Source organism: Herpailurus yagouaroundi, unplaced genomic scaffold (genome assembly GCF_014898765.1).
Source record: "Herpailurus yagouaroundi ecotype Mexico unplaced genomic scaffold, PumYag 163, whole genome shotgun sequence".
Lineage (NCBI taxonomy): Eukaryota > Metazoa > Chordata > Mammalia > Carnivora > Felidae > Herpailurus > Herpailurus yagouaroundi.
Genome location: NW_024412404.1, coordinates 37,342,611 through 37,367,647, shown reverse-complemented (window position 1 = coordinate 37,367,647; position 25,037 = coordinate 37,342,611). Strand labels below are relative to the sequence as shown.

Genomic DNA, 25,037 nt, shown 5'->3' with positions numbered 1-25,037 from the left:
TTTTCTGCTTTCTAAGAGGGATTAGCTGAAATCTTTCCATTCTAAAGCCTGCATTGCTTAGTGCTGGCCAAGCCCTGGTCCTAACCCCGACCCCTCATAATTTGGTCACAAGACGGAGCCTCAAGTCAATCCGACACACATGTGCTAAGCCCCACCTGCACAAGGCACGGCTTTCCTCCCCTGCCCCGGCAAACACCCAGACTTCAGCGTCCACACCCCCTCCAGCCCCGTCCTGCAGGCACAGCTCAAGCCTGCAGACTCTGCCACTGCAGGGGGAGTCTGGCTCTCCAGCCTCAGGAGGAGGGTTAGTGCAAGGACCAGGACAAAAACATAAGAAGCTTGAGGCCTTTTTATTGACATTTCTCCATACACACAGAGATCCTTTCCGTTCCTCTCCAGTGTAAATGAAGCACAGGGTACTTCACTCTCATCTGTTAACAGAGGAGCCTGAGGAAGGGGGTATACCAAGGCCTGCCCACTTCCCCAGGGACTTGCACCTCCCTGGCCTGGAGCAGGCCCGACTGCCGGCCCTAGTTACACTGGTTGGCCTGGCGAGAAAGCTGGCCTCAGATGGCCTCTGTCTCCCCAGCCCGTCTCCTTGGATCTCTGCTCAGCCTCCCATGGGTCCTGGGTCCCCGGCAGCCCGTGGCTCCGGGGAAGCATCCTAGAACAGAAGCACCCCACTCTTCTTCATTCCATTCCTTGTGCCACCTGCTCCCAGGAACCATGCAATAAATAAATAAATACTTCAAAAAGGCAGGGCAGCTCCAAGGAAGGGAAATGGTGCCTGAGCCTGCTCAAGGCTTAGGGAGAGACACTGACGGCCTAAAAGTCCAGAGTGAACATAAAACTGTTGTAGAGGATGGGGACCTCAAGTGGCCTTAACCCGCGAGACTGTCCTGCTGGGGAACAGTGCCAGAGTCTAGGACCCAGCCCAGAGAGATCCTACACTTCCCAGGCCCCCAAGGGTCAAGGGCTTCAGGACCTCTGCTCTGCTTGCCTATCTCACACTCCATGGGACAAGGGGCCAGGGAGAGAAATGCAGCTCTGTGCCAGAGGAGGGATGCCCAAGGCTCCGAGCAAAAGAAACAAGAGTGATCTGAATGCCTGGCATCTACCCAATGGAGCTGTCACCAGGGTAATATGTGGCCTGAGATTCTGCTAGTGAAGGTTTCTGCAAGGTAAGGCTGAGGCCCTTTGAGCTGCTGGGGATCCCTATGTTTTTTCCCACTTAATACTAAAGAACTCTGACAGGCCCTCCTAGACACATCCTCCTCTGGGAGAACATGGAAATTTCAACCCTGTTTCTAGAAGGACTTTCGGTCTGGTTAGCCCTGGCCATACCCTCTGGTGGAGAAACAAGGAGATGCTGATGCCTGAAGGAACGTTCGCAAAGCAGAGTGGGGTCACGGCACGTCCAGGCCCTTCTGCAGGCTCTCAGGGGCCAAGGGCTTGGACCAGCAACCAGCAGAGGAAGAATCTCTTTTCCCAGTCTCTGATCTCTGGTCTCCTAGAACTGTCAGGTGTGGAGAGATGCCCTGATGCTCAGAGACCCTACAGAGACCAGGCCTAGCTCACTCCTGCCCTCTAGTTTATATTCCCTGCCCAGCTCTGAGTCCACTGATCAGTCCAGAGCAGAGGAGGGCACATATGCCAGGCCCTCCAGGGGCTCCTCTTCCCTCTGGGTTTCGAGAACTGCTGCTTACTAGCCCTCCGCAGGAGTGGGGAACAGCTCCAGAATCCGGCTGGAGACAGCGAGGACAGGAAGGGGACGCCTACCTAGCGTTCAGGCCACATTTGCCCAGCACACACCACATGCGGCTAGGGAGGGTGAGGCCTGCTGCTGGCCCCAGGGACCGACGCCCACTTTGGACCCCAGCCCCTCTTCTCACTTGCTCAAGGTCTGGTTACACGAGGCACACACAAACACAGTCTCTCTCTGGGCTTCGGGGGCTGAAAAGGAGGAAGAACTTGGTGAGACACTTCCTCATGCCCCTTGGTTATGGCCCCAATACTACAACCACCTCCCCAACCCCCAAAGCCCCACAAGAGCTGCCCACCAGCCAGCCCACATCTTCACTAACCCAGCTCACTAGCCTGCCCTCAGACTTCTCTTTCCACGGGGACAGGGGACTGTAGGAGTGACCATACCAACAGCAGGCCTCTCCCAGGTGCTCTACATTAGAAATTATTTTGGCACCAACAAAACCCCATTGAAAATATTTTTTAAATACAACACCAAAAGTTCATTTTCCAAAATGTTTTAACAGTGGTTATCTCTAGGAAATAAAATTACAGGATTATTTTTTTCTTCCTTCTTCTTCTGTATCGTAATCTCCAAATCTTCTAGAATAACCATGTTACTTGCATGACCAGAAAGAAAACCAAAAAACCTCGATTTGTGATTATAACATATTTCAGGCAGTATGAAAAACATGCTCCCAATTTTTTTAGAAGATGCATATGCATTTATCCTACATGCACACTGGTGCTCTCCCTTTATCCGTATCTTTTGTTTACAATGAGTATGTACAGCTTCTATAGAAGGAAAAGAAATTATTTTTGTTGTTGTTGTTAAGTGTTACCAAGGTAATGAGAACAAGAATAAAATTTAGGACGGTGGCTTCCTCTGGGGAAGGCAGGATGGCACCAGGGAGGCTCGGTAGTGTTGCTAATGCTCTCTTTTTTTAACTTCAGTGAAGCAGCCACAGGTATTTAGATTACACCTTATAATTCAGATATGTTAAATAGGTTCCTTTGCATGCATCAAATACTCCAGTGTTTTGTGTGTTAAAGAATGGAAAATGTTTCTACGGGCCAGACAGGATCCCGAGTTCCCCTGCCTTCTCACTGAGCCCCTACTCCCTTCCCACACTGCAGCACCCCTTGGAGGAAGCGGGAACCCACCAAGCCCTACCAACAGCCTGACCCCCGGCCACTTGCATCACTCACCTGTGGCCCCCATGGAGGATTTAGGCACCTTGAAGGAGCAGCACCGGGAGCAGAAGCTGTTTCCACAGTTACTGCAGCTTCGCTGCAGAGAAGAGCCAAGGTCAGTATCAGATGCGTCCCCCACACCCAGAGCCCACCTCCTTTCCACCAGGTGATCCCACCCAAGGAACCAGAGACTACTGTGGGACTAGGGAGGTGCCCAAGTGGGGCAGGACAAAGCAAACACAACATCCAACGGGAGGGCTGGTGAAGGCGTGGGCATGGGGGTAGGGAAGCCCTGCTCATTTGAGCAAACCTCGGACCCCAGGACCAATGTGGCCCAGCGACTCCCCACTACTCCCCTGCATCTCATCCCAAGCCCCTGAAAACACACCGTCAACGAGACTTACCCTCTTCTTCAGCACTGAGAAGGTGGCCGAGCAGCCCGTACAGTTCCCTGACAAACAGAGGTAGCAGCTCAGCCCTGACCCAACCCAGGCCTGAACTCTCACCTGCCCCTGGCTCTTCTAAACAGGCCCACTCAGGACACCAGCCCAGCCCAGACACCGTGCTAGGAGCGGTGCACAAGGGAGCAAAGTCCAGATCTGCAGACAGAAGGGAGGACTCAAGCTGACAGTCCCTGGGAGTCCATGTCTCCAGACCATACACAGCTGCCGGTCCACAGGCCTTCCCAGGACTTAAAGTCTCCACCTGTAGGTCCAGCCAAAACCGAAGAACATCCAGCAGAATCTGCTCCCTGGAAATCACACCAAGCTGGGGAGGACCTGACAACAGGCATCCTTCAGAGAAGGCAGCTCCAAAGAGCGCAAACCAAACCTGCCTGACACAACCCCTACCCAAGTGTCTCCTCACAAATACTCCTTGCAAATACTTTGCCCACAGGTAAATTCAGAAACATCTCCTAAAACCCAACTCCTGCTTCCTGCCATCTAAAGATTCCAGGAGAGGACCTCAGAACCAGGCATCCTCCAAGAAGTCACGCAGGGCAGAGAGAGGCACAGACACTGTGAGAGGTGGGCAGAAGGGAGCACGACAGAGCTGCAAGACAGACCCACCTAAACCACCACACAGGATGACAATTTGCGACCATGACCACGGTGGCAGAGGAGCAACAGCAGCTTAGCAAACGCACAGGAGGAGGGGAGGGGGTGTGAGAAGAGATGAGAGACAGGGAGGAGGGAACCGAAAGTTTTTTCAGAGGCCGCTGCGCTCACCACCCACTCATGCTTCCAGGAAAGTTAAGGATGGAAAAGGTGGACCAAGGCAAAGGCAGTCTGCTGAAGAGGGGGCCTGCAAGTGAATGATGAGAACCAAAAGGGAGGCGACCTGAGGAGGAGGAAAAGCCACACTGGCTTCTCCAAGCTCCACAAACAAAAGCAAACCCTGAAGAGAACAAAGAAGATTCCAAGGGCTGCCCCCAGGATCACAGACTGTGGTTTGAGGCAGAAATCTCCGCGCAGGCCCGGGGCACTGACCCAGGGGAGAAAGGCACGAGGGTGCTCCCGGAAGGGGCTACAGAGCCCAGCAGGAGGCTGAGTTGAGTCCTGGAAAACTTGGAAGCAGATAATAAGGCTACTGGAGTAAGTGTCTACAACTTGGGGCCCAGAGGCCTCCTGCGATCTGGCCAGAGCAATTGGCAGCTTCAGGAAGCACTGCTGAGCCTCTCGAACCACCTGTATGACCAGGTACAGGAACCCAGGCCTCATCTTCATGCAAAGGCCCAAAGCTGTATTGACAGCTACCTGTGGTCCCTTCCTCTGTTCTGCCAGAACCCCGTGCAGCTCTTGCTAAAGGACACTCCCTGCGTTCAAGGAAAGGAGGGCCCAAGCTAGAGCAAGGAGAAACCTGAGGCCAAGGTGTACGAGGTGAATGCCACTGCTGCCAGTCGGCTCATGGCCCAGCAGAGGAAAGGACATGGAAAGGCATAGCGGGGGCCGCTGCCTTGATGCCAAACAAAGAATCGGGCCACGCTAAGACTTTGGCCCCCACGCTAAGAATGTGGGCAAAGCCACCCATCCATGCTCCTCCTCGGCAAGGGGAGCAGGGGCATGGGCATGGGGCAGGGGACCGGAGCCACTCAAAGACTGACACTCACATCCACGTCCAGGATGGAGTGCCAAGGCCAAGCCACCCAAGGCTGCCATGTGGTCCCCCAAGTAGCCGTGCACAAGCCTGGGCCAAGGAGGGCTTAGGGTGCTGACACCGGCTCAAGACAGGTGTATGGAGGAAGCACCCATTCTCTTCCAGCATCTACCAACTTTCCCTGCCCTCACTCTCAGCAAAGGGCCTGACTCACCATGTGATGATGCCATGGGAGCAGGCAGAGCAGGGAGGAGCCCAGGACTACATGGACCCTGCAACGGTAATGGTCACAGAGCCTCTGGGACAGAGGGGGGCCACAGAGAAGCTCCTGAGCAGCCTGTCCTCATTTTTCCCAGGCACCCCCATCATCCACTGGCATCTGGAACGGAGTGGCCCTGAAAGTGGCTCACCCCATGCTGGCCTGCAGGAGCCAGACCCAGAAGCGGAGCTGCTACGGCTGACCTCATGGCAAAGACCCTGAGAGCATCTCAAGGAAGGGACAGAGAGCAGTTTCGAAAAATGTAAAATTAAGAGGGGAAAAAGAAGCATTTTCTGCCCTTGCCATCTTCATGTGAACCTAAAAGGCCTTCACCCATCCCAGCAGGGATTATCTGAACTGAAAATCAAATACCGAAATGGGACAGACATAAAACGAGAGGACTTCGGACACTACGGCAAAAGGAGGAAGATGAGTTAGAAAAACAAGAACACAGGGGCACCTGGGTGGCTCAGTCGGTTAAGCGTCCGACTTCGGCTCAGGTCATGATCTCACAGTTTGTGGGTTTGAGCCCCGCATCGGGCTCTGTGCTGACAGCTCAGAGCCTGAAGCCGGTTTCAGATTCTGTGTCTCCCTCTCTCTCTGCCCCTCCCCGACTTGCGCTGTGTCTCCCTCTGTCTCAAAAATAAATAAACATTAAGAAAAAAAATTTTTTTTAAAAAGAAAGAAAAACAAGAACACAGGAGCCAGAGCAGATGGCTTGGATTTGAGTCACAGCTCGACCATTTACTGGCTGAGAACATGGGCCGAATCACTCTTCTCACCCAAGGTTACTCACCTGCAAATGAGAACACCTAAGGCCCTTTACTTAAAATTCAGATACAAATGAATCACATGCTACAGCTAGAGTACTAATTCTTCTGTAACGTCACTTGGGACTTCTGGGACCCAGGCTGCTTCTAAGCCCTAAGAACTGCCTGTCCCTAGCACATCTCCCATCGGAACTAAATGAGACCACGTACATGCAAGTGCGCTGAACACAGAGCTCCAGAGAAGCTGGTGATCATCATGAATAAAATGGAACTTGAAATGACTGAGGGACACTCACACAGCTGAAAGACACAGCATGTGGAGGACCTCTAATCCTGAAAAACAACTGCGCTGGGTGCTACAAGGGCAGGAAGGGAGGTCCCCGGATGCTCTGGGTCAAATTCCTCAAAACAAATCCCAGGGGCTTCTCCCAGGGTGCAGGCCGTAGAACTCACTCCCACCAGAACACACAGTATAGCCACCTCACCCTCTTCCCTGTCAGCTGACACTAGGTACAAGTAAGGCTCTTCCTCAATCATAGCACCCAAGTCACCCGCGCTCTTCAGCCAGAACTCTGTGTGGCTCATTAATCGCTGTTCTGGCCTGAGTCAGGTTTCCCACAGAGCTAACAGTCAAGTCCACCCTTCTCCAAAGCTGCCATCCTTGACCCACACCCACCTCCCAGTAAAGTAAGCACTTGGCTGAGGAGAAGGGACCTCAAGGTTCTATCACAGGCAGAGGAAGATACAAAAGTATCTTTGCTTCAACTTGTTTCAACTTGGATAGGAAAGATCCAGACAAGCTCCTCGGCACCTGCAGAATGGACCAAGCCCTCTCATACTAACAGCACCCCTTATTAAGCATTTACCATGACTCAGCCAGCATTGTGCTAACACGTAACAAGCATCATCTCATTAGAGACCTATAAGAGTCCTGTGAGCTAAGAACTATTCTTACTGCCCTTTTACAGAAGGGGAAACCAAGGCACGGAGAGATTAAGTAATTTGCTCAAAGACACCCAGCAGAGCTGGAATTTATACCAGGCAATCAGACTCCACATTCTATTCTCAATCATTAGGCTCCACTGCCTTCTGAGGCTCTGTCTCAGGGTTACATCTCTACAGTCCTGGAGCGGCATTTCTCAAACTGAGTGCCTCAACTTCCCACAAGCTAATACTCAGTAAGGACAGAGGGACACGAAGGAACCTACACTTGCTCCCTTGGCAGTCCTACTGTGTGTCTGCTACCTTCCCAGGGGCCTGGGGACACAGCTTCACTCCTTGCTCTGGTCACAAACCAGAACCCACAATTCCAAGACTCTGGCCCTGTGGCCACGGTGCCCACGGTGCCCCCGTCCCTCAGCCCCGGCCATACCAAAGTTGTTGGTAGGGTAGCGTTTGCGGAGCCGCTCCGTGAGCCGGGACACCTTGCTGCGCAGCACCTCGTTCTTGCTCAGGAACCCGTTGTCCTGCAGAACCAGCTCATCTTCTGCTGGGCACGGGGCACCCTCGTCATCCTCCTGCGGGAACAGCTCCTTCCAGTCCTGCCCACCTCGCGGCGGGGCTCCGGGACCCACGTGCAGAGGCACCCAGCACAGCAGACCCAGGAGGCATGGTGATGGCTGGCTCAGTCGCCCTCCCCCCTGCCCAGCCCCTGCCCAGCTCACCGAGGCTCCTACTTACCAGCACCACCAAGTGGGTCTCCTGCCTCCCGAGGAGCAGGGGAGAAGGAGAGAAAAGAGAGAGATAGCAAGAAGAAGGAAGCTGCTGGGAGGGGGCGCCCAGGCAAAAGGAAACACAGAAGTGCCACTCTTGAGTTCTGTCTGAGCACGTCCCAAAGGGTGACCCATTCACAGAGGCGCCCAAAGAAGGATCCCAGGACTGGGAGCAGCAGTATACTACTGTTTTTCAAATTGGGTGAAATTAAGTGGATTGTTATTTTAACAGAGCAGAAATTTATAATGTATTTTCAGAAAACTTGCTTCATTTAAGTTTTACATATTTTACAGACATAAGTGTGAATTAGACTAAGATATAAAATGTGTTCACTACTGTGGGTTATGAACAAAAACACTTGAAAGTCCTGGCTGTATATATCCTCCACCACCACCACCACCACCACCACCCCCACCAAGATGCACAGTCTGCAATCACATATTAATGTCTTGGAGAAATCTTTCAGTAGCTGAAAATTTAACTGCCTACGTGGATGGGACTAAAACGAGAGAGGTGAGTTAGGGCAAATCACAGGCCCAGGGGCAACTCACAAAACCCCATTTCTTATCCCTCAATTTCCCACTTACAAAGGAACATAGAAATGACTTTCTGCTATACAGAAATACAATAGCACAGCTGTGACAGTAAACAGTAACCACCATAAGGACTCAGTGACTGGGGACAAGGGGAGTGGGGGCAGTGATGGGGACTAGGCGATTTTTCTAAAGGGGACAGTCACTCCTCAGCTACACTGACCACTGAAGACTCAGGGCTACCAGAGCTTCTGATTTTTCAGAAGACACTGAAAATCCAGACTTTTCATTAAGATCTCCTCCCCATTTGTAAATTTTTTAAGTCTTGCATGCCAAATAAAACACTTCTGTGAACTACCAGTTTGAACCACTGTATTAAAATGAGAAAGACTCGGGGTGCCTGGGTGGCTCAGTCGGTTTGGTGTCCAGCTTTGGCTCAGGTCATGATCTCACGGTTCATGGGTTCAAGCCCCACATCAGGCCTGAGAGCTTGGAGCCTGGAGCCTGCTTCGGATTCTGTGTCTCCCTCTTTCTCTGCCCCTTGCCTGCTCACACTCTGTCTCTGTCTCTCTCAAAAATAAAACATTTAAAAAAATTAAAATCAGGAAGACTCTTTGACCTATTACTTGACCTGCAACCACTTTCTCCAGCTTCCCCTTCCTGCCTCCAAGAGATATCTTTCTAATCTCATTCTGCATAAGGGCAGTCAGAGGCCCAGGGCAATGCCCTCCCTCGAATCTGCCTTCCCCACATCAAAGGCACCAAGCCCAGAGTCCCCAGTCTAGGTGGGAAGTGACCCCCCCCCGCCAACTGCAGAGTGTTTCCCAGAGGCTTCGCTGCCCTGGGCACCCTGAGAGATGTAGGTCAGCTACAGTATGAGTGGAAGTTCACAGGTACCCTTTCGTGCAGTGAGTTCTAGCTCAGAACCAGTTCTGGCTGCTGATCTGGATAGAAGAGAACTGAAAAAACCTACATTTGGGACACAAAAAGCCAGCTGGCTCCCGGACCATCTGCCTGGTGGGTAGGGGGCGTAGGGAAGGACCACCCACCTCAATCGCATCTTTAAACTCCTCATCAGGCTCAGCCTCCTCGGCCTCCTCCACACTTCCGGGCGTGAGGTCCTGGGAAAAGAGAGGATTACAGAAGGGGAGGGACGCGGCCCTGCCCACTTAGGCAGAGGCCACTAGCAGCAGAGCCAGCACCCAGGTTCCCCAGAACATCTGTCCCTGCCCAGAAGAGGTGGCACACCTGCAAGAAAGAAGTCATGAGAAGGAGAGTACCCTCTGACCTCCAAGGACAGGGGGATGGGCCCAACACCACAGGTGGCCCTACGGTGGCTGCAGAGCACAGTGACCGACAGCATGGGTTCTAGAACCACAGGGCCTGGTCTGAGTCCTGGCCGCACCATGTGCAGGCAACTACTCTGTGCCCCGGCCACCTCCTCTGCAGAAAAGGATCCTCTCATTCTCAGAGACAACCTACACCTCCAAGGGTTGACACCTACAGCAGGGTAAGCAGTCAACAAAGCGCCCAATTGCTACTACGGTTACTATTATTATTATTAAACACTTCAGAGGAAATGAGGCCGGGGAAGCAGCGGGAACCAGAACAAGGCCAGGAGCTGTGCAGTATAAATAAGCTGGGAACGGGAAGGCCCCACAACCTGCCCACAGCAGGCTCTGCCCTGACAGTGGGGGGCGCTCACCTCCGTGGGTGTGGGCGCAGGCGTGCAGTCCGGCAGGGCGCACTTTCCCCCAGCATCTGGCAGCGGGAGGCTCTCAAAGACACCGTCTTCCTGCTTGGGGTTCATCCGCCGCTGCAGACATGCCCTGTACTCAGATACCACTACTCAGGGCAAGAACCGGGGGGAGGCAGAAACAGGATGGAATGAGCGGTGCCCTGGGGGACCCCCTTCTGCAGGTGGCTGGCCTGTTCCACCAGCGGCCCACTCTCCACAGCAAGAAAGTCCCCTTCCTAACTCTGAACAAGTCACCCAACCTAAGCTTCGTAAACGAAACAGAGATACTACCACCCACCCCATGCGATTGCAATACAGAGATTAAATGTACTAAGTGCTTCACGAATTACAGCTTCTGTAATTAATTACTCAGGAGAAAAAATACAGCAATCACCAAACATATGCATAGGCCCGGACTTCTGTGACTGAGGGCCTCTCCAGACTGCCTGACTGCTTTAGAAGCAAGACAGCCGACAAGAACTCTGGGACCACAGAGTACTGGCAGCATCTCAGGAGGCGGATGGCAGCACTGGGAAAACATCCCTCCCTCGCCTCCTAGAAGCCACCACATCATGTAAACAGGGATTCACCTGCTTTGGGAAGGGAGAGGGACCCTACAGCAGCAGCTTTGCCTGTTTCCCTGTATCCCACCTGACATCTGAGAGATGCACATCCCGGGGACCCTCTGAGAAACTACCCTGGCGTGGTGCTGCCCCCTTGTGGATGGCACAGCAAACAGACGATTAGCTGTAGAGACTTGGTAAACGGGGGAAGCCTAACCTAGCCCTCAGAGCCTGGGCCCCAACTCTGTCAAGCTGTCCAGGGCTTACCTCGGAAGAACTCCACATTCCCCAGAAAGAGCGTGCTGTTTAAAAGGGCAAGGACCCAGCACAGGGGCAGCAGGTACAGCATGCAAACTGTGCCCAGAAGAGCCCCATAGAACCTGCATGGACAGAGAGGAACCACAGGGTCAGAAATTCTTAAGATCAGAAGGAAACCAATTTGGAGCACACCCACATGGCAACAGGCACGCTTAATAATAAACCAATGAGGGGCGCCTGGGTGGCTCAGTCGGTTAAGTGTCCGACTTCAGCTCAGGTCACGATCTCGCGATCTCGCAGTCCGTGAGTTTGAGCCCCGCGTCAGGCTCTGGGCTGATGGCTCAGAGCCTGGAGCCTGCTTCCGATTCTGTGTCTCCCTCTCTCTCTGCTCCTCCCCCGTTCATGCTCTGTCTCTCTCTCTGTCTCAAAAATAAATAAACGTTAAAAAAAAAATTAAAAAAAAATAATAATAATAAACCAACGAGATCTGCTCGTCAAACAAGTGGGTGAGAGATTACATGGAGGGACATGTTTCTACTACTATGATTATTTGTACCACCCCCGAAAGTGTCTAAACAAAAGCAGTACATTCCAGCTCACAGGTTTATGTGCAGGTTTACACACAAGAGTCTCAGAGGCTCTCTGCCCCTGAGCTAGGCGAGCAGGGACTCCAGCGGCAAATCCCAGCAGAACAGCAGTGGGGGGAACGAGGGCCACTCACTGCGAGGACGCGGCAGGGTTCTCCCAGTGCAGCACGCGGTAGGCAGCTTCGCAGGTACGGCACAGGCGGCTCAGGAAGGCCTCCAGCTGGATCAGGCTGCGGGCACACAGGGTTTCTGTGAGCCGCGCACCCCGGGGCCGGCCGGAGCTCAGGGCCACAGAGCCCAGGACTTCACAGAGACGGCTAGCTAGGCACAGCTGGTCTCTTCAAACCCACGAGAGGGGCCAGAGAGCTCAGAAGAAACTGCATACATTTCAGTCCCCTTTTCAGGACCCCTCCTGAGGTGTGAACAGGACACAGGTTCCTGCCTGGGTCTCTTCCAGGCTGTTGATGTTGGGCTACTTGATGTTCCCAGGGCTGAAGTTTCCTCATTCATAAAATGAGGAGCAGGGTACCCACCTCCCAACACACTGCAGCTACGGGATAAATGGCAGGATGGATATCAGTGTATCTCCACCTGGGCTGTGAGGCAGACTCACTTGGGAGGGTTTTTTTAATGGCTGCACTCCCAGAAGCAATGAACGCACGCTGCACCCAGATCTTGGTTTCTGAAGGGCTCTGGGGATAAATGGCTGATTCTAGAGTGGGGGCAGCACAAGCGTGAGATAAATCTGAACATCACATGTACTCAAAAATAATGGGGACATATTGAAAGGACACAAGAGCCATTTCAAAAGAGTTCCTACTGCCAAACCTAGGACAGTCTGAGATCAAAATAATGACAGTAATGGATTATAACCCATTAAATAAAACTAAGAATCTTGAGTTCGTATTGGTAAAAGGAAGAGCTCTTTCTTACAGCGGAATACCAGCTAACAATGACAATTAGAAAATCACCTTTGTAACTATCACAGTAATAAACTGATCAAGGCAAAGACCCAGCAATGGCCGCCGTCTGATAGAGAAACCTTAACCAACTGATCAAAGTTAGTATCTCCCATAACAAGACAGACTGACATCACGTACCTCCTGACAGGATACACTGACAACAACACACACACTGTTTGTGACATTCCCGCCGAAAATGTATAACCTTAATCTAACTACAAAGAAACAAACAAACCCCAATTAAGGGATATTCTACAAAATAATAATCTTGTTTTTACTTAAAAAAGTCAAGGTGTGGGGTGCCTGGGTGGCTCAGTCGGTTGAGCATCCAACTTCATTCAGCTCAGGTCATGATCTCACCGTTCGTGGGTTCGGGCTCTGTGCTGACAGCTCAGAGCCTGGAGCCTGCTTCCGATTCTGTGTCTCCCTCTCTCTCTGCTCCTCTCCCACTCACACTCTGTCTCTCTCTCTCGAAAACAAACAAACATAAAAAAAATATACCCGGGTGCCTGGGTGGCTCAGTCAGTTAAGCATCTGACTTCAGCTCAGGTCATGATCTCACGGTTCATGGGTTCAAGCCCCGCATCAGCCTCCGTGCTGACAGCTCGGAGCCTGGAGCCTGCTTCGGATTCTGTGTCTCCCTCCGTCTTTGCCCCTCTCCCACTTGAGCTCTATCTCTCAAAAAGGAATAAATGTCAAAAAGTTTTCTTTTCATTTAAAAATGTCACGGTCATAGGGCTCAACTGGCTGGGTGGCTCAACCTGGCTAAGCGTCTGACTCTTGATTTCAGCTCAAGTCATGATCTCACAGTTTGTGAGTACGAGCCCTGCATTGGGCTCTGCACTCAATGTGGAGCCTGCTTGGGATTCTCTCTCTCTCTCCTGCTCTCTCTCTCTCTCTCAAAAATAAACAAACTTAAAAATTAAAAAAAAAAAGTCAAGATCATGAGAAACAAAGACTAAGGAACTACTCCAGGATACAGGAGACTAAGAAGACATAAAAACTAAATGTAATGTATGACTCAGGACTGGATCCTGGATCGGGGTAAATTCATATAAAAGACCTTATTAGCACAACTGGTAAAATCTGATTATGAACTGTGTATTAGATAATTGCACTAATGCCGTTAGCCACGTAAAATTTCCTAATTTTGATTAGAGGATTATGGATATCTAAGAGGATGTCTTTGCTCTTAGGAAAGAAGCATTTGGGGTAAACAGGCATGATGTTTGCAACTTACTTTCAAATGGTTCAGGAAGAAAAAAAATAATGTGCAAGGATACAGCAACAGATGAAGCCAATGTCGCAAACTGTTAGTAATTGTTTTATCTGGGTAAAGGGCATAAGGGAGTTCTTTGTATTATTCTTGCAACTCCCATTTAAGTTTAAAGTCATTTCAAAATAAAAAGGTTTTTTGTTGTGGTTTTTGTTTTGTTTGTTTTTTTTTTTAAAAAACACAGATACCCAGACCCACTCCAGATAACTGACTCAGGCCAGGCCCAGGCTCCGTCTGTTTGTAACTCTTGTCTGCAGCTTTGCAGATGCTGTGGTTACTGTTATTCACCAGTCGTAAGGTGCTTCTTCAGAAGTACCAGCTCTCTCACATTTAGGAAGCCTCTCAACAGCACAGTGATGGTGACTGGTATTTACTGAACACTTCCTGGGTACCAGACACTCATTTACTCTCCACACCCACCTATGAGGTAAGTCTACTACTATCCCATTTAACGGATGAAGAACCCGAGGCACAGGGAGGCTGGGCAGCTTGCCCGACGTCACACAGCAAGTAAAGGGAAGAGCTGGCATTTGAACCCTGGCTCCTGTGCGCACATGCTTAGTCAAGACCCTAAATTGGGTCTCTGGTGGAAAGAACACAAACTGTTGTGAAATCAGCTAGATCTGGATTCTCGTCCCACCATGGTCCCCTTTTAGCTGTGTGTGCCTCTTTCCTCAACCATAAATGGAAGATAATAATAGCAGCTACCTCCCAGAACTGGTGGAAAGACGAAAGGAAATAACATCTGTGGTTTGCCTAACACAATGCCCGGCACAGAGCAAGTACTCAGTGCGGCGGTCGTGACTGCCTCCCACCTCCCCAGCCCCTTTCATACTCACAAGCTCTTCACCTCAGCCACAGCCTCGGGGCGAGACAGGCGAACTCTCTGGAGGTCCTCCTGCCTCACGCTGTGATACTTCCTCCGCATCAACTCAGACTCAGGCAGCCGTGCCCGGCAGACCTCCTGAAGGTAGCCCAGGAGGGCGGGCACTGAAATCATCAGGGCACCCACCGAGTACCACGCACCTATGGGATCGACGATACTGCAGGTGAACGGGTAGCGAGGACCGGCAGCCTCTGCCCACCAGATGCCCACGTGTTAGCTCCCTCACCTCCTCCAGGGCTCCGTCCAGAAGGCCTTCCCTGATCACCTCGCATGACACAGTATCTGGCCTGCTCCCTCTCCAGCCCTTTAACTCAGCTTTAGTCTTCCTCGTAGAATTCCTATCGCCCTCTGGGGCACCTGGGTGGCGCAGTCGGTTAAGCGTCCGACTTCAGCCAGGTCACGATCTCGCACTCCGTGAGTTCGAGCCCCGTGTCGGGCTCTGGGCTGATGGCTCGGAGCCTGGAGCCTGTTTCCGATTCTGTGTCTCCCTCTCTCTCTGCCCCTCCCCCGTTCATGCTCTGTCTCTCTCTGTCCCAAAAATAAATAAAAACGTTGAAAAAAAATTTAAAAAAAAAAAAAAAGAATTCCTATAGCCCTCCAATAGGATTCCTATAGCCACACAACTGACGATATGTATAGTTGTCTCCTTCACAATATAGGCTCTTGAGGGCTGGGACTTCATTTGCTTGGTCACTATAGCCCCAGACCCATTTTTTTTTTTTTTTTAATATTAAAAAACTCATGCTAGCACACAGTAGGTGGCTCGTGCCTGGAGTCTGGCCGCTGGAGCACCCCCTGACTGACGTGCTGACCTCTGGGCCACTGGGACAGATTAGAAGTCTTTCTTTTGGCTTTTGGAATACCACAGACCAGACCACTGTGGACTAAGAAAAGGGAATGCTGAGAGAAAATCCAAAGAAGAAACTTGGTCCATGCAGTACGGTACCCCCAAAGCAAGCTAACAGAGCACTGAGCACAGAGTAAATGCTTGTTAAGTATCTGTCATATGATTTACTTTGGAAATATGTTAAGAAAAATCTTAACAGCCTGAGAAGGATATCTGAGTTTAGAACAGGCAAAGAGTCCTACTAAGAAACAAAAAACGAGGTCTTCTGTGAACTGGGTTTATTTTCAACCCATCAAATCCATATCTCCATAGGAAACAAAGGAGAAACTTGAGAAATGCAAGTTCGAAAGAAGAGTGAAAATGTGAATAAAGGTCCCAGCTCCTCAGAACATTCTGTCCCAGGCCCTTCACACATTCACCCTAGGGATTCAGCTTTTTCTGCAGCCACCTGCCAGTTCCAAACAGGAAACCGGCTGGGTCCTGGTATATCTCGTCACAAAAGGTCCCCAGGAGACATCACTACCCAAGACCCCTAGAGCCACCCACCTGTCCACCCGTCTCCCTCAAAGGCTCCACACCACAGACCCCTCATTGCTGGTGACTTCCCAGCAGCCCCCCTCCAGGCTCATTTGCTGAGCCAGAGAAAATCCAGAGATACGGCAAAAATCTCTACAAAAATCTATTCACCTTCCTGGTACGCTGACCCCATGTCATGCCCCAATGACCCCAGAATCAGCTTGAAAGTCAAAATGGAAAAAGGTCAATCCGCCAGCATTCAGTCAAGAAGGAAACAAAAATAATAATAATAGCTATCATACATCGGCTGCTTACTCTGTGTCAGACACTGTGCTAAACGTTATACATAGACTGTCTCACTCCGCACAACCACCCTCGGAGGAAAGCACCCTCCTGTTAGAGATGAGGAAAATTAGGCCTTAACAAACAGATTCAAGAACTTGCCCAAAGTCTTCCAAACCACCCAGCCAGGATTCCAGCCCAGAGTGTCTCTCCAGAGCCAGTTTTCTGACATCAAGCAGACATGAAACAAAGCCACCTCCAGGGCAAGACAGGCAGCCACTTCTTGAAATTCTTTCCCACATTCATTCACAAAAACCCCCTGGCCCCTGGAAGCAATTCTTACCTTCATTCAAAGTGAGGAACAAGATGTTGAGGCCCAGGCAGGTCAGCAAGGAACACAAAGGTGTCTGCCACCTACAACACAAGAAAGGCCTGGTCACCAAAGACGGCCACTCCTCCAGTGGGAAGGGGAGATGGCTACCACGGGTGGGTCATCAAAACCAGGAGCAAGAGGAGGGGGCCTGGAGCTCACAGTGTCAAGGAGAAATGAAAAGTGGGTCCCTCATGTGGACAGGCGCCTGGGGGAGGAGTTAAGGTCACACATTAGGCCCTGCGATGAGAAAAGGTATCCTGTCAGAACTAGAATACCTATGGAACTTTCTCCCAGAAGAAGAATTTATAAAATATCCATTGAGAAACCCAGTTAATACTGTTTAACCTGTGTTTTATAAGGTTCTGGTCCCTTTAAGAGGTGACAATGACAAACTTTCTTCTTTAAAATTTTCCCTTAGAAAAATACATGAACCATATATTCACTGTGCCAAATTCATCTAATACAGAAATCAAGAGGACAAAACATGAAGGATTTCTGTGACCCCAGTTGTGACTTTCTTATTTCTCAAATTTTGTGAATTTATTTTAACATATGTTAATTCAAAAGGAGAAAAAATAGGGGTGTGCCTGGGTGGCTCAGTTAGTTAAGGGTCCAACTCTTGACTTCGACTCAAGTCATGATCTCACGGCCGTGAGACGGAGCGCTGGGTCAGGCTCCACACTGGACACTGAGCCTGCTTAAGATTCTCTCTCTCCCTGTGCCTCTCTCTGGCTTGCACGAGAGTGCGTGCTTGCCCTCTCTCAAAAAATAAAAATAAGTCAGGGCGCCCGGGTGGCTCAGTCAGTGAAGTGTCTGACTCTCGGTTTCAGCTCAGATCATGATCTCATTGTCATGAGCTCCCTGCTGGGCATGGCACCTACTTAAGATTCCCTCTCCCCCTCTGCGCCTCCCCGACTCGAGTGAGATCGCATGCTCTCCCTCTCTCTCGAGACATAAAAATAAAAAATAAATAAATAAGGAGAAAGAATGATGTTTCGTTTTAATCTATCAAAACCGAACTTGAAACCAGCACACAGCATCCTTTCAGCAGCTATGCCCCTAAGTGAACCGGCAGCGCTGGGGGCCCACGCAGGCCCAGCCCACCACCACCACCAAAGAGCAGTGCACAAGCCCCCAAAGAGGAAAGAAAGAAGACCAGAGGCTCGAGCTGACAAAGACCAGCAAAGGCTGCTGGCTCCGCCCCTCATAAAGGACATTTAACAGGGAAAAAGGAGCAGAGATGTGGCAGTGAAGCCCGACACCCATACTCGAAAGAGCCAGTATAGCATTTCTAAGGTCAGCCATCAGAGGAAGAGTCAAAGAAAAATAAACAGGTAAGTTGCTGGTAAGCAACATATTCAGAACTCCAATGTATTTTCTTTCGCTGTGATTGAGGTATTTCAGTTGCTAAATGAGATTCATTAACTTATGTGCTGTTTTTACTTTGAGTAAGGGAATAAAATGACCTTTCTCGACCTTTCTCTAAAAATTCAGCATACTCCCTCTATACCATCCTAATTAGGCCTCAGAACCATCCAGCGGCAGGTACCAGCGTAAAAGCAAATTAAAAATCAGGTCTAAGGCCGATCTCATTTCAGAAATAAAAACATCATACAGTCACTAAAGTCACTTTCATTGTAAAGCCTCTCCCATTCTGTCTCATATCTTCACTGACACTTTGGTCATGGAGACCCACCCACTAGAGTAGCTGATCCCAGAAGAGGAGTCTTTTAAAAATCTAACGCAGCTCTAGGCTTCAGACGTAACAGACAAAGCTCAAGATTAGGTCCCTCTTGAAAGTCAAATCCTCTTTACTAAGAAAAGAACAATCAAAAGCACAAATTAATCTGACAGCCATTTTCACAGACCAGTGCTCTGTCTTCCCCTGGCACAGAAGACAAGCTCCTGGGGGCTTTTTAGAACAAATGCTGCTCCCCCCCCATCCAGCTTTAATCAATCCCATCACATCCTCAGATTTCTAATTTCATAAAATGGAAAAACCCTAACACGAGTTCCAAGAAGCACTAAGAGACCAGTGGTAGAAAAGGAGGACAGGATATAGTTACTTTTGCACTTTGCCACAGAAGGGTAAAACACATACACATACACACACATGCTTGCATGTGTGCACAGAAAACACCAGGGCCCACCCCCTGCCCTAAGGAAGACTAAAATTCATTTCAGCTGGACAATCATGGTGGGATTATAAAACAAGCCCCTAGTCCATTCTCCCCTATCTCTCGTGACAAGAGTACAGTGATCTAATAGAGAACATTCCTCTGGAACACAAACTAGCTCATCTCTAGGGTTAATGCCATAAATTAAGGGGGTTCTGGGGTGAACAAGAAAAATTTAGGGGGCCTTGTTCAAAGAGTTAAAAACAAACCTTGCAGGGTGCCTGGGTGGCACAGTCAGTTAACTATCTGACATTTGGTTCTGGCACAGGTCATGACTGCAGGGTTGTGAGAGCGAGCCCCACATCAGACTCTGTGCTGAGCGTGGAGCCTGCTTGGGATTCTCTCTCTCTCCCTCCCTCTCTCTCTCTCTCTCTCTCTCTCTGTCTCTCTCTCCCTCTGCCCCCTCCCCCAACAAATATGTTCTCTCGCTCTCTCTCTAAAATTAAAAAACAAACCTCCCCCACTACTTCCAGATTGAGGTAAGAATGAATACTCAACGGCACTCTTAGAGATTAACCCAACTGCACTAACCCTGCCTCCTACCTGTCTCTCTCAGACATCTTAGAGGGTTAGAGATCTGTATGAGAATCTGATGAAAATTAGAAGCTTCTTCCTTAGAAATACACATGTGTGCACAAAGATATATATATGGTTTCAAGAGATTCAGTGACCCCATAAAGTCCCACTCAGGCCCCAGGTTATGTAGGGGCTGTGTAGGACAACCAGATTTTATGTGGCTCCCAATATTAGCAATACATAACCTTTGGGGTTTCACTTGAATCTGATCCAGCCTTTAAATCTAACTTCCAATTTGCACCATGAGGAAGCAACCAGAAAAATCTAAGTAGGAAATTCTCCAGGACAGTCAGCTCAGTCTCCAGCAAGTCAGTATCATGAAAAAGAAACCATTTTAGATTGAAAGAGACTTAAGGGACACAATAACCACATAGAATGCACAGTCCTGGATTGGAATCTGATTTGGCCAAAACATGACATTCCTGCAACAACTGAGGAAATCTGAACGTGAACTGAATATAAAATGATATCAGGGAATTATTGTTAACTTTGTTAGGTGTGGTGTTGCTTTTTCTTATTAAAAAAAAAAAAATGTCCGAAGGCACCTGGGTGGCTCAGTGGGTTGAGCATCCAACTTCGGCTCAGGTCATGATCTCACAGTTCATGAGTTCGAGCCCCACACTGGGCTCTATGCTGACAGCTCAGAGCCTGGAGCCTGCTTCAGATTCTGTGTCTCCCTCTCTCTGCCTCTTTCCAGTTCGCACTCTCTCTCTCTCAAAAATACATAAACGTTAAAAAAGATTTTTTTTAATGTCCAGGGGGCACCGGGGTGGCTCAGTCAGATGAGCATCTGACATCAGCTCAGGACATGATCTTGCGGTTTGTGGGTTGGAGCCCCCATGTCAGGCTCACTGCGGTAAGCACCGCTGATCCTCTGTCTCCCTCCCCCTGGGCCCCTCCCTCGCTTGCACTCTCGCTCTGAAAAATAAATAAAACATTTTTTTAAAATGTCCTTATTACTTAGAAATAAACTGACATATTTATGAAGTGAAATAGTACATATCTGTAATTAAAATTCTTTAAGATAAGAAAGTGAGTTGAAAAGGGAAAAATTAAAATTATTGAGAATGAAAATCAAAGCAAAATAAGAACAAAAAATTTTGAGATCCATAATCCCAAAAGATTATTGAAAAAAAAAGTTAGTGAAAACGGTACCTGCTAATTCATAGGTATTTACATTTAACTTCTGTTCAAAATTATATTCTAATTCTAATATTAATTATGCCGATACTGAGAAAGGAAAAAAAAAAAACAAAACCCGCTTTAAAGATTTAGAAGGCCCGGTGTTCAAGGCTAGTTAGCAGTCCTGAGGTATGATCTTACTGAACCACAAAGAAACTCTGATGAAAGGCCATATGGTTTCCAGGGCCTGCCTCTCCAGGGGTGGGCCTGGAATAAGCCCGGGGAACCAATGGACCTCCCAGAACTGCTCTTCACTAGGGCAGAAAGGACAGCCCGGCCACTGCCTAAATGGCTAGCACAACTATGGAGCAGGAAAGCAGAAGGCCCAGATGGTCAGAGCAATCAGAGCAATTCTACAAAGTCTATTACCTGAGCAAGTATCGGACACCGTCACCTGCATCCTTTAGGGGTTCCAGGTAGATCTCCAGCCTCTTGTAGGACAGAACCAAGTTGAAAAGATCAAACGCCGGGGACTTGGTAGGGGCAGGTGGAGACTCCAGGGGAGCCTCAGGCATCACGCTGGGGCTTACCTCTGGCCCACTCCCCTCACGCTCTGATGTCTGCATCCTGTAACCATAATAATTCCTGACATTTGCATTGCACTTCCAATCCCAACACACTATCTCATGTGGTGCATGAGGTTTATTACAGAATAAACCTGTAAAGTAGCAAGGGTTACAGATGGAATACCCGTTTCACAGAGAGGAAACACCATTCAGCAGGGTGAACCGAATTACCCAGATATAAAACCCGGCTCATCTGACTCTCCATCTAATGTCTTTTCCCCACAGATCCATCAAGAGTATAAACCATAAAGACCAAGAACACATGGTTGCTGGGAAGAGGCAGTCTGTTGTCTAAAAAGAAATGATGACCTGGAATATTTTTCACCCACTCTTTACCTGGTTAATTCCTACTCATACTTCAGGTATTGGCTGAAACATTGCAACACCGTCAGTCTGGAATGGGCGCCCATCCCCAATGATCCTAAAGGATCATGAACTTGCCCTAACAGTATTTATCACACCAAAGTAAAACTCCCTGCTTTCTTGCCGGTCTACACTTCTTAACTTTAGTAGGAGTTCCACCAAGTCAAAAACTATGCCTTCCATTTACCACTACTTCTGCACATAGTGGACGGTTAATTTATGATCAGTGAATTAGTGAATGAACTGAATGAGTGAATGAACTGCCCATCCTCCAGGACTCCAGTGCTTTCTCTGCCCTGTCACATCTTCTAACCCTTTCTTCTCCCTTCTGTTCCCAACCACTTCCTGTACCATTCCTGCCCATTACCCTCCCTTTTCCCTTGAACCCGGAGAGGCAGTCACCTCCTTCCATAAGGCCCCGTTCCCATCTCCCCTCTCCGATGGGGAGAACCGCAGGAACCCTCACCCTCTTTCCTAACTTCAAAGTCCTACCCCAAATGCTAAGCAGAAAACAAGTGATCAAAACCTCGGAGCACAGCAACATAACCACGCAGGGGACTGCGACCTGAAGGGGGTGGGGATGTGACAAAGAGGACACTGGGAGCCCGAGATGTCCGCGGAAGGAGATCGGATAAAAGGACCCGGGGTGGGCGCGGTAAGAGCCCGTGTGGGCGGGGAGCCGGTCTGCGCAGGCAGAGGCCTGGACTACCACCACCGCAGCCCAGGGAATCTGATGGGGCCTTTCGGCCCAGACCAGGGAAGGCCACGCCCAAAGCCGCTAGGCCGCAGGTGACGGCCCCTGCGGCGTCCAGGAGCCCAACTCCGTGCCCTTGGCAGAGACAAGGGGATGGGGAGGGGTGGCACCTCACCTGCCCGGTCGCTGGGTTGGTAGAGGAGGGGCGGGGACGGCCAGGGAGCACTGGAAGGGCCACTGGGCCCAGGAGCGTTTCCTCAGGCCCGCCCCACCCCGACGACAAGCCTCTTCCAAGGGCCTCAGAAGTCGCAAATCGGAGAGCCTCCTCCGCCTACCCCGCCGCCGCCGCTTCCGGGACGCGAATTGCTCAGCGGCGGCGTGCCCGTGACGTCATCGCGCCCGCCCCGCCTCCGGCCCCCGCTGCGGCGTTTAGCTCCGCCCACTCTAGCACAGGTGAGCGCCCACCTCAGCCCTGTGCCTGCGCGTCTTTCCTCCCTCAGCCTCGCCCACGCTCAGCTGGGTCCCTGAGTGATCAGGATTCGCAAAATACCGCAGATCGGTGGGAGCACGTGCTTCAGGGTCACGCATCTCGCCACTCTGGTACAAATCGAACCGATCCGTATAAGCAGGAGTCAAATGTCTGTACCCCTTCCTTGATTGCCCCAATTGGAAACTATCACTTTCCCTTCCAAACAGCTAGAATGTGAACAGATTCGAAATCACCGCCCGGACCAAGCTATATTCAGAAATCCTCTCCCTTATCAGAGGAGGCTTTGTGTCTAGGTCAGGCTTGTCGGCTGCACTCTGCCTCTGCTCCTTTAGGGTGAGTGTAGAAAGATTTTTTTTTTTCTTTAATATCTTAACTACCTGAAATTTCACCATCAGTAATTTACTCCGAAGGTAAATTTTAGTGTCTTTGCAGCTCCTCCTTGCGTGGGCCTGGATCACTGGTCTCACACTGGCTGTGGCTAGTAGTATAATTGGTTCTCTCTTCTGGCAGCTCTGCAATTGAGAGATATTATTTAAGAACTAGGCATTATTCTGGGGGAACACTGGAGGATACAAGAAGGCTCTGAAGGCCAGAAAGGGACAACAGTCATGGCCAATATCGATGAACAAAGACTTCCCTTGGTAATTAGAGACTGGTCAGCTGGATTCTGCTTTGGGGAATCTACCTCTGAATTTAGTATAATGAAGTTCTCCCAGTTCCTTGTTTCCCTTCTCCAACATTCTGAGTCTTCATTCTTTGCTCCAAATCCTAGTGCCACTGATAAGTGAAAGAGACTGAAGGAGAGCAAACTAGTAAAAGAAGATAAGTAATAACTTGACATTTTCCAGATGTTAGTCTTTGCATCTCTAAGCGACAGTGTGTATGACCCACATGATTGACTCATAAACCTCACTGTGGCCCTTGGAGAAATACTAGTGGGAAATGCTGGGTAGAACAAGCTGGAAAATAGGAGTGGGGAGAGAAGAGAATGTCTAAGCAGCTTACCTCCACCAGATGGCTCCCTCACCCACTCTTACATAAACCTTGGGGTTTCAGAGCTGCCTTTGAATTTGGGAGTTTCTGTCTGTGGCCTTTCCTGCCACCATTTCCACCGCACGCCAGATTTTGTCATGCTTTGAGCGTTACTCGTTATTTCATTCTGTGTAACAAATTATTTCAAAACTTACTGGTTTAAAACAATAATAAATATATATTTTCTCACACTGGTTTTTGGCTTTTGGGTGATTTTGGTCAGGAAATGGAGAGTGGCTTCGTGGGCGGTTTTGGCTCCAGCTTTCGTGAGACTGCAGTCAGATGTTGGACAGGGCTGCTATCATCTGAAGGCTTGATGAGACTGGGGGACTGGCTTCCACAGTGGCTTCCTTGCACTGCTGACAAGTTGATGCTGGCATTCTTATGCTGATAGGCTGGGAAGAGGTTTCAGTTCCCCACGGCTTGGCACTCTCCAGAAGGCCTCTTGAGCGTCCTCTTGGCATGGTGGCTGACTTCCTCCAGAGCAAGAGATCCAAGAGGGAGCCACAAGATCTATGATATATCCTCAGAAGGACACACGGTCATTTTCACAACATCCTACTGGTTTTACAGGTCAGAACTATTCAATGTCCCAATGTATAATGGGAGGCTTATACAAGAGCATGACTGCCAGGAGGTAGTCATTGGGGCCATCCTGGAGGCCATATTGGAGGCTAGCTGCTGCTATGTGCTGCTCTGTGGGCTTAGAATATCCTTCTTCCTCCACCTGACCTCCTCCTGCAGACCTTTAACATCCAGCTTGAATGTCAAGTCCTTTGTGAAGCCTTCCCCAAATAATTTCTCATTTCCTCCTCTGTGTTTACACAGAACTCTGATCCATCCCCTATTAAGCACCTATCACTTTGCATTTCAACCTGTGTCTATAATCCGCCCCCCCCCCCCCCCGCTTTGTTCGGGAGAGCAGAGAAACTGAAACTTAAAATCCTGGCAGCCCCAGTTTCTGCCAAGTATAGAGCTTTGGCACAGTAAGTATTCAATGTATGCTTATTTTTAAATAAATGAATAAAACAGAGAAAATAACAAGTGTTAGTGAGGATGTGGAGAAACTGGACTCTTTGTGCACCATTGTTGGGAATGTAAATAGTGCAGCCTCTATGGGAAACGACATGTCATATCCTCAAGAAATTAAATGATCCAGCAATGCCACTTCTGAGTATATACCCAGGAGAACTGAAAGTAGGATCTCGAAGAGATATTTATGCGCCCATGTTTATAGCAGCGTTATTCACAATAACCAGGAATGTAGAAGTAACCCAAGTGTCCATTAATGAATGCACAGATAAAATATGCAGGGATAAACAAATATATATATATATATATATATATATATATATATATA

At 49.6% G+C, this 25,037-nt stretch overlaps 1 protein-coding gene across 5 annotated transcripts; it reads right to left on the bottom strand.

The window, feature by feature from the left end:
- Window positions 1-331: 331 nt before the first annotated feature.
- ZFYVE27 (zinc finger FYVE-type containing 27) lies at window positions 332-22,437 on the bottom strand. 5 transcript variants are annotated; one of them, XR_005793598.1, is made up of 13 exons: window positions 22,331-22,437; window positions 20,902-21,099; window positions 16,568-16,638; window positions 14,533-14,719; window positions 11,590-11,685; window positions 10,878-10,990; window positions 10,015-10,154; window positions 9,359-9,430; window positions 7,744-7,764; window positions 7,436-7,580; window positions 3,342-3,536; window positions 2,953-3,034; window positions 332-1,953 (listed from the first exon to the last, which is right to left on the bottom strand). XR_005793598.1 is itself a non-coding variant. In XM_040486074.1 (13 exons), the coding sequence occupies exons 2-13, from the start codon at window positions 21,096-21,098 to the stop codon at window positions 1,889-1,891; spliced, it is 1,236 nt and encodes a 411-aa protein (XP_040342008.1). In that variant the 5' UTR covers window position 21,099; window positions 22,331-22,437; the 3' UTR covers window positions 332-1,888. The 5 variants fall into 5 exon arrangements, 3 of the variants coding, with proteins under 3 accessions (XP_040342008.1, XP_040342009.1, XP_040342007.1); XM_040486074.1 differs by having other exon boundaries at window positions 3,342-3,388; XM_040486073.1 differs by lacking the exon at window positions 332-1,953 and adding an exon at window positions 1,999-2,346 and having other exon boundaries at window positions 3,342-3,388.
- Window positions 22,438-25,037: the final 2,600 nt, after the last annotated feature.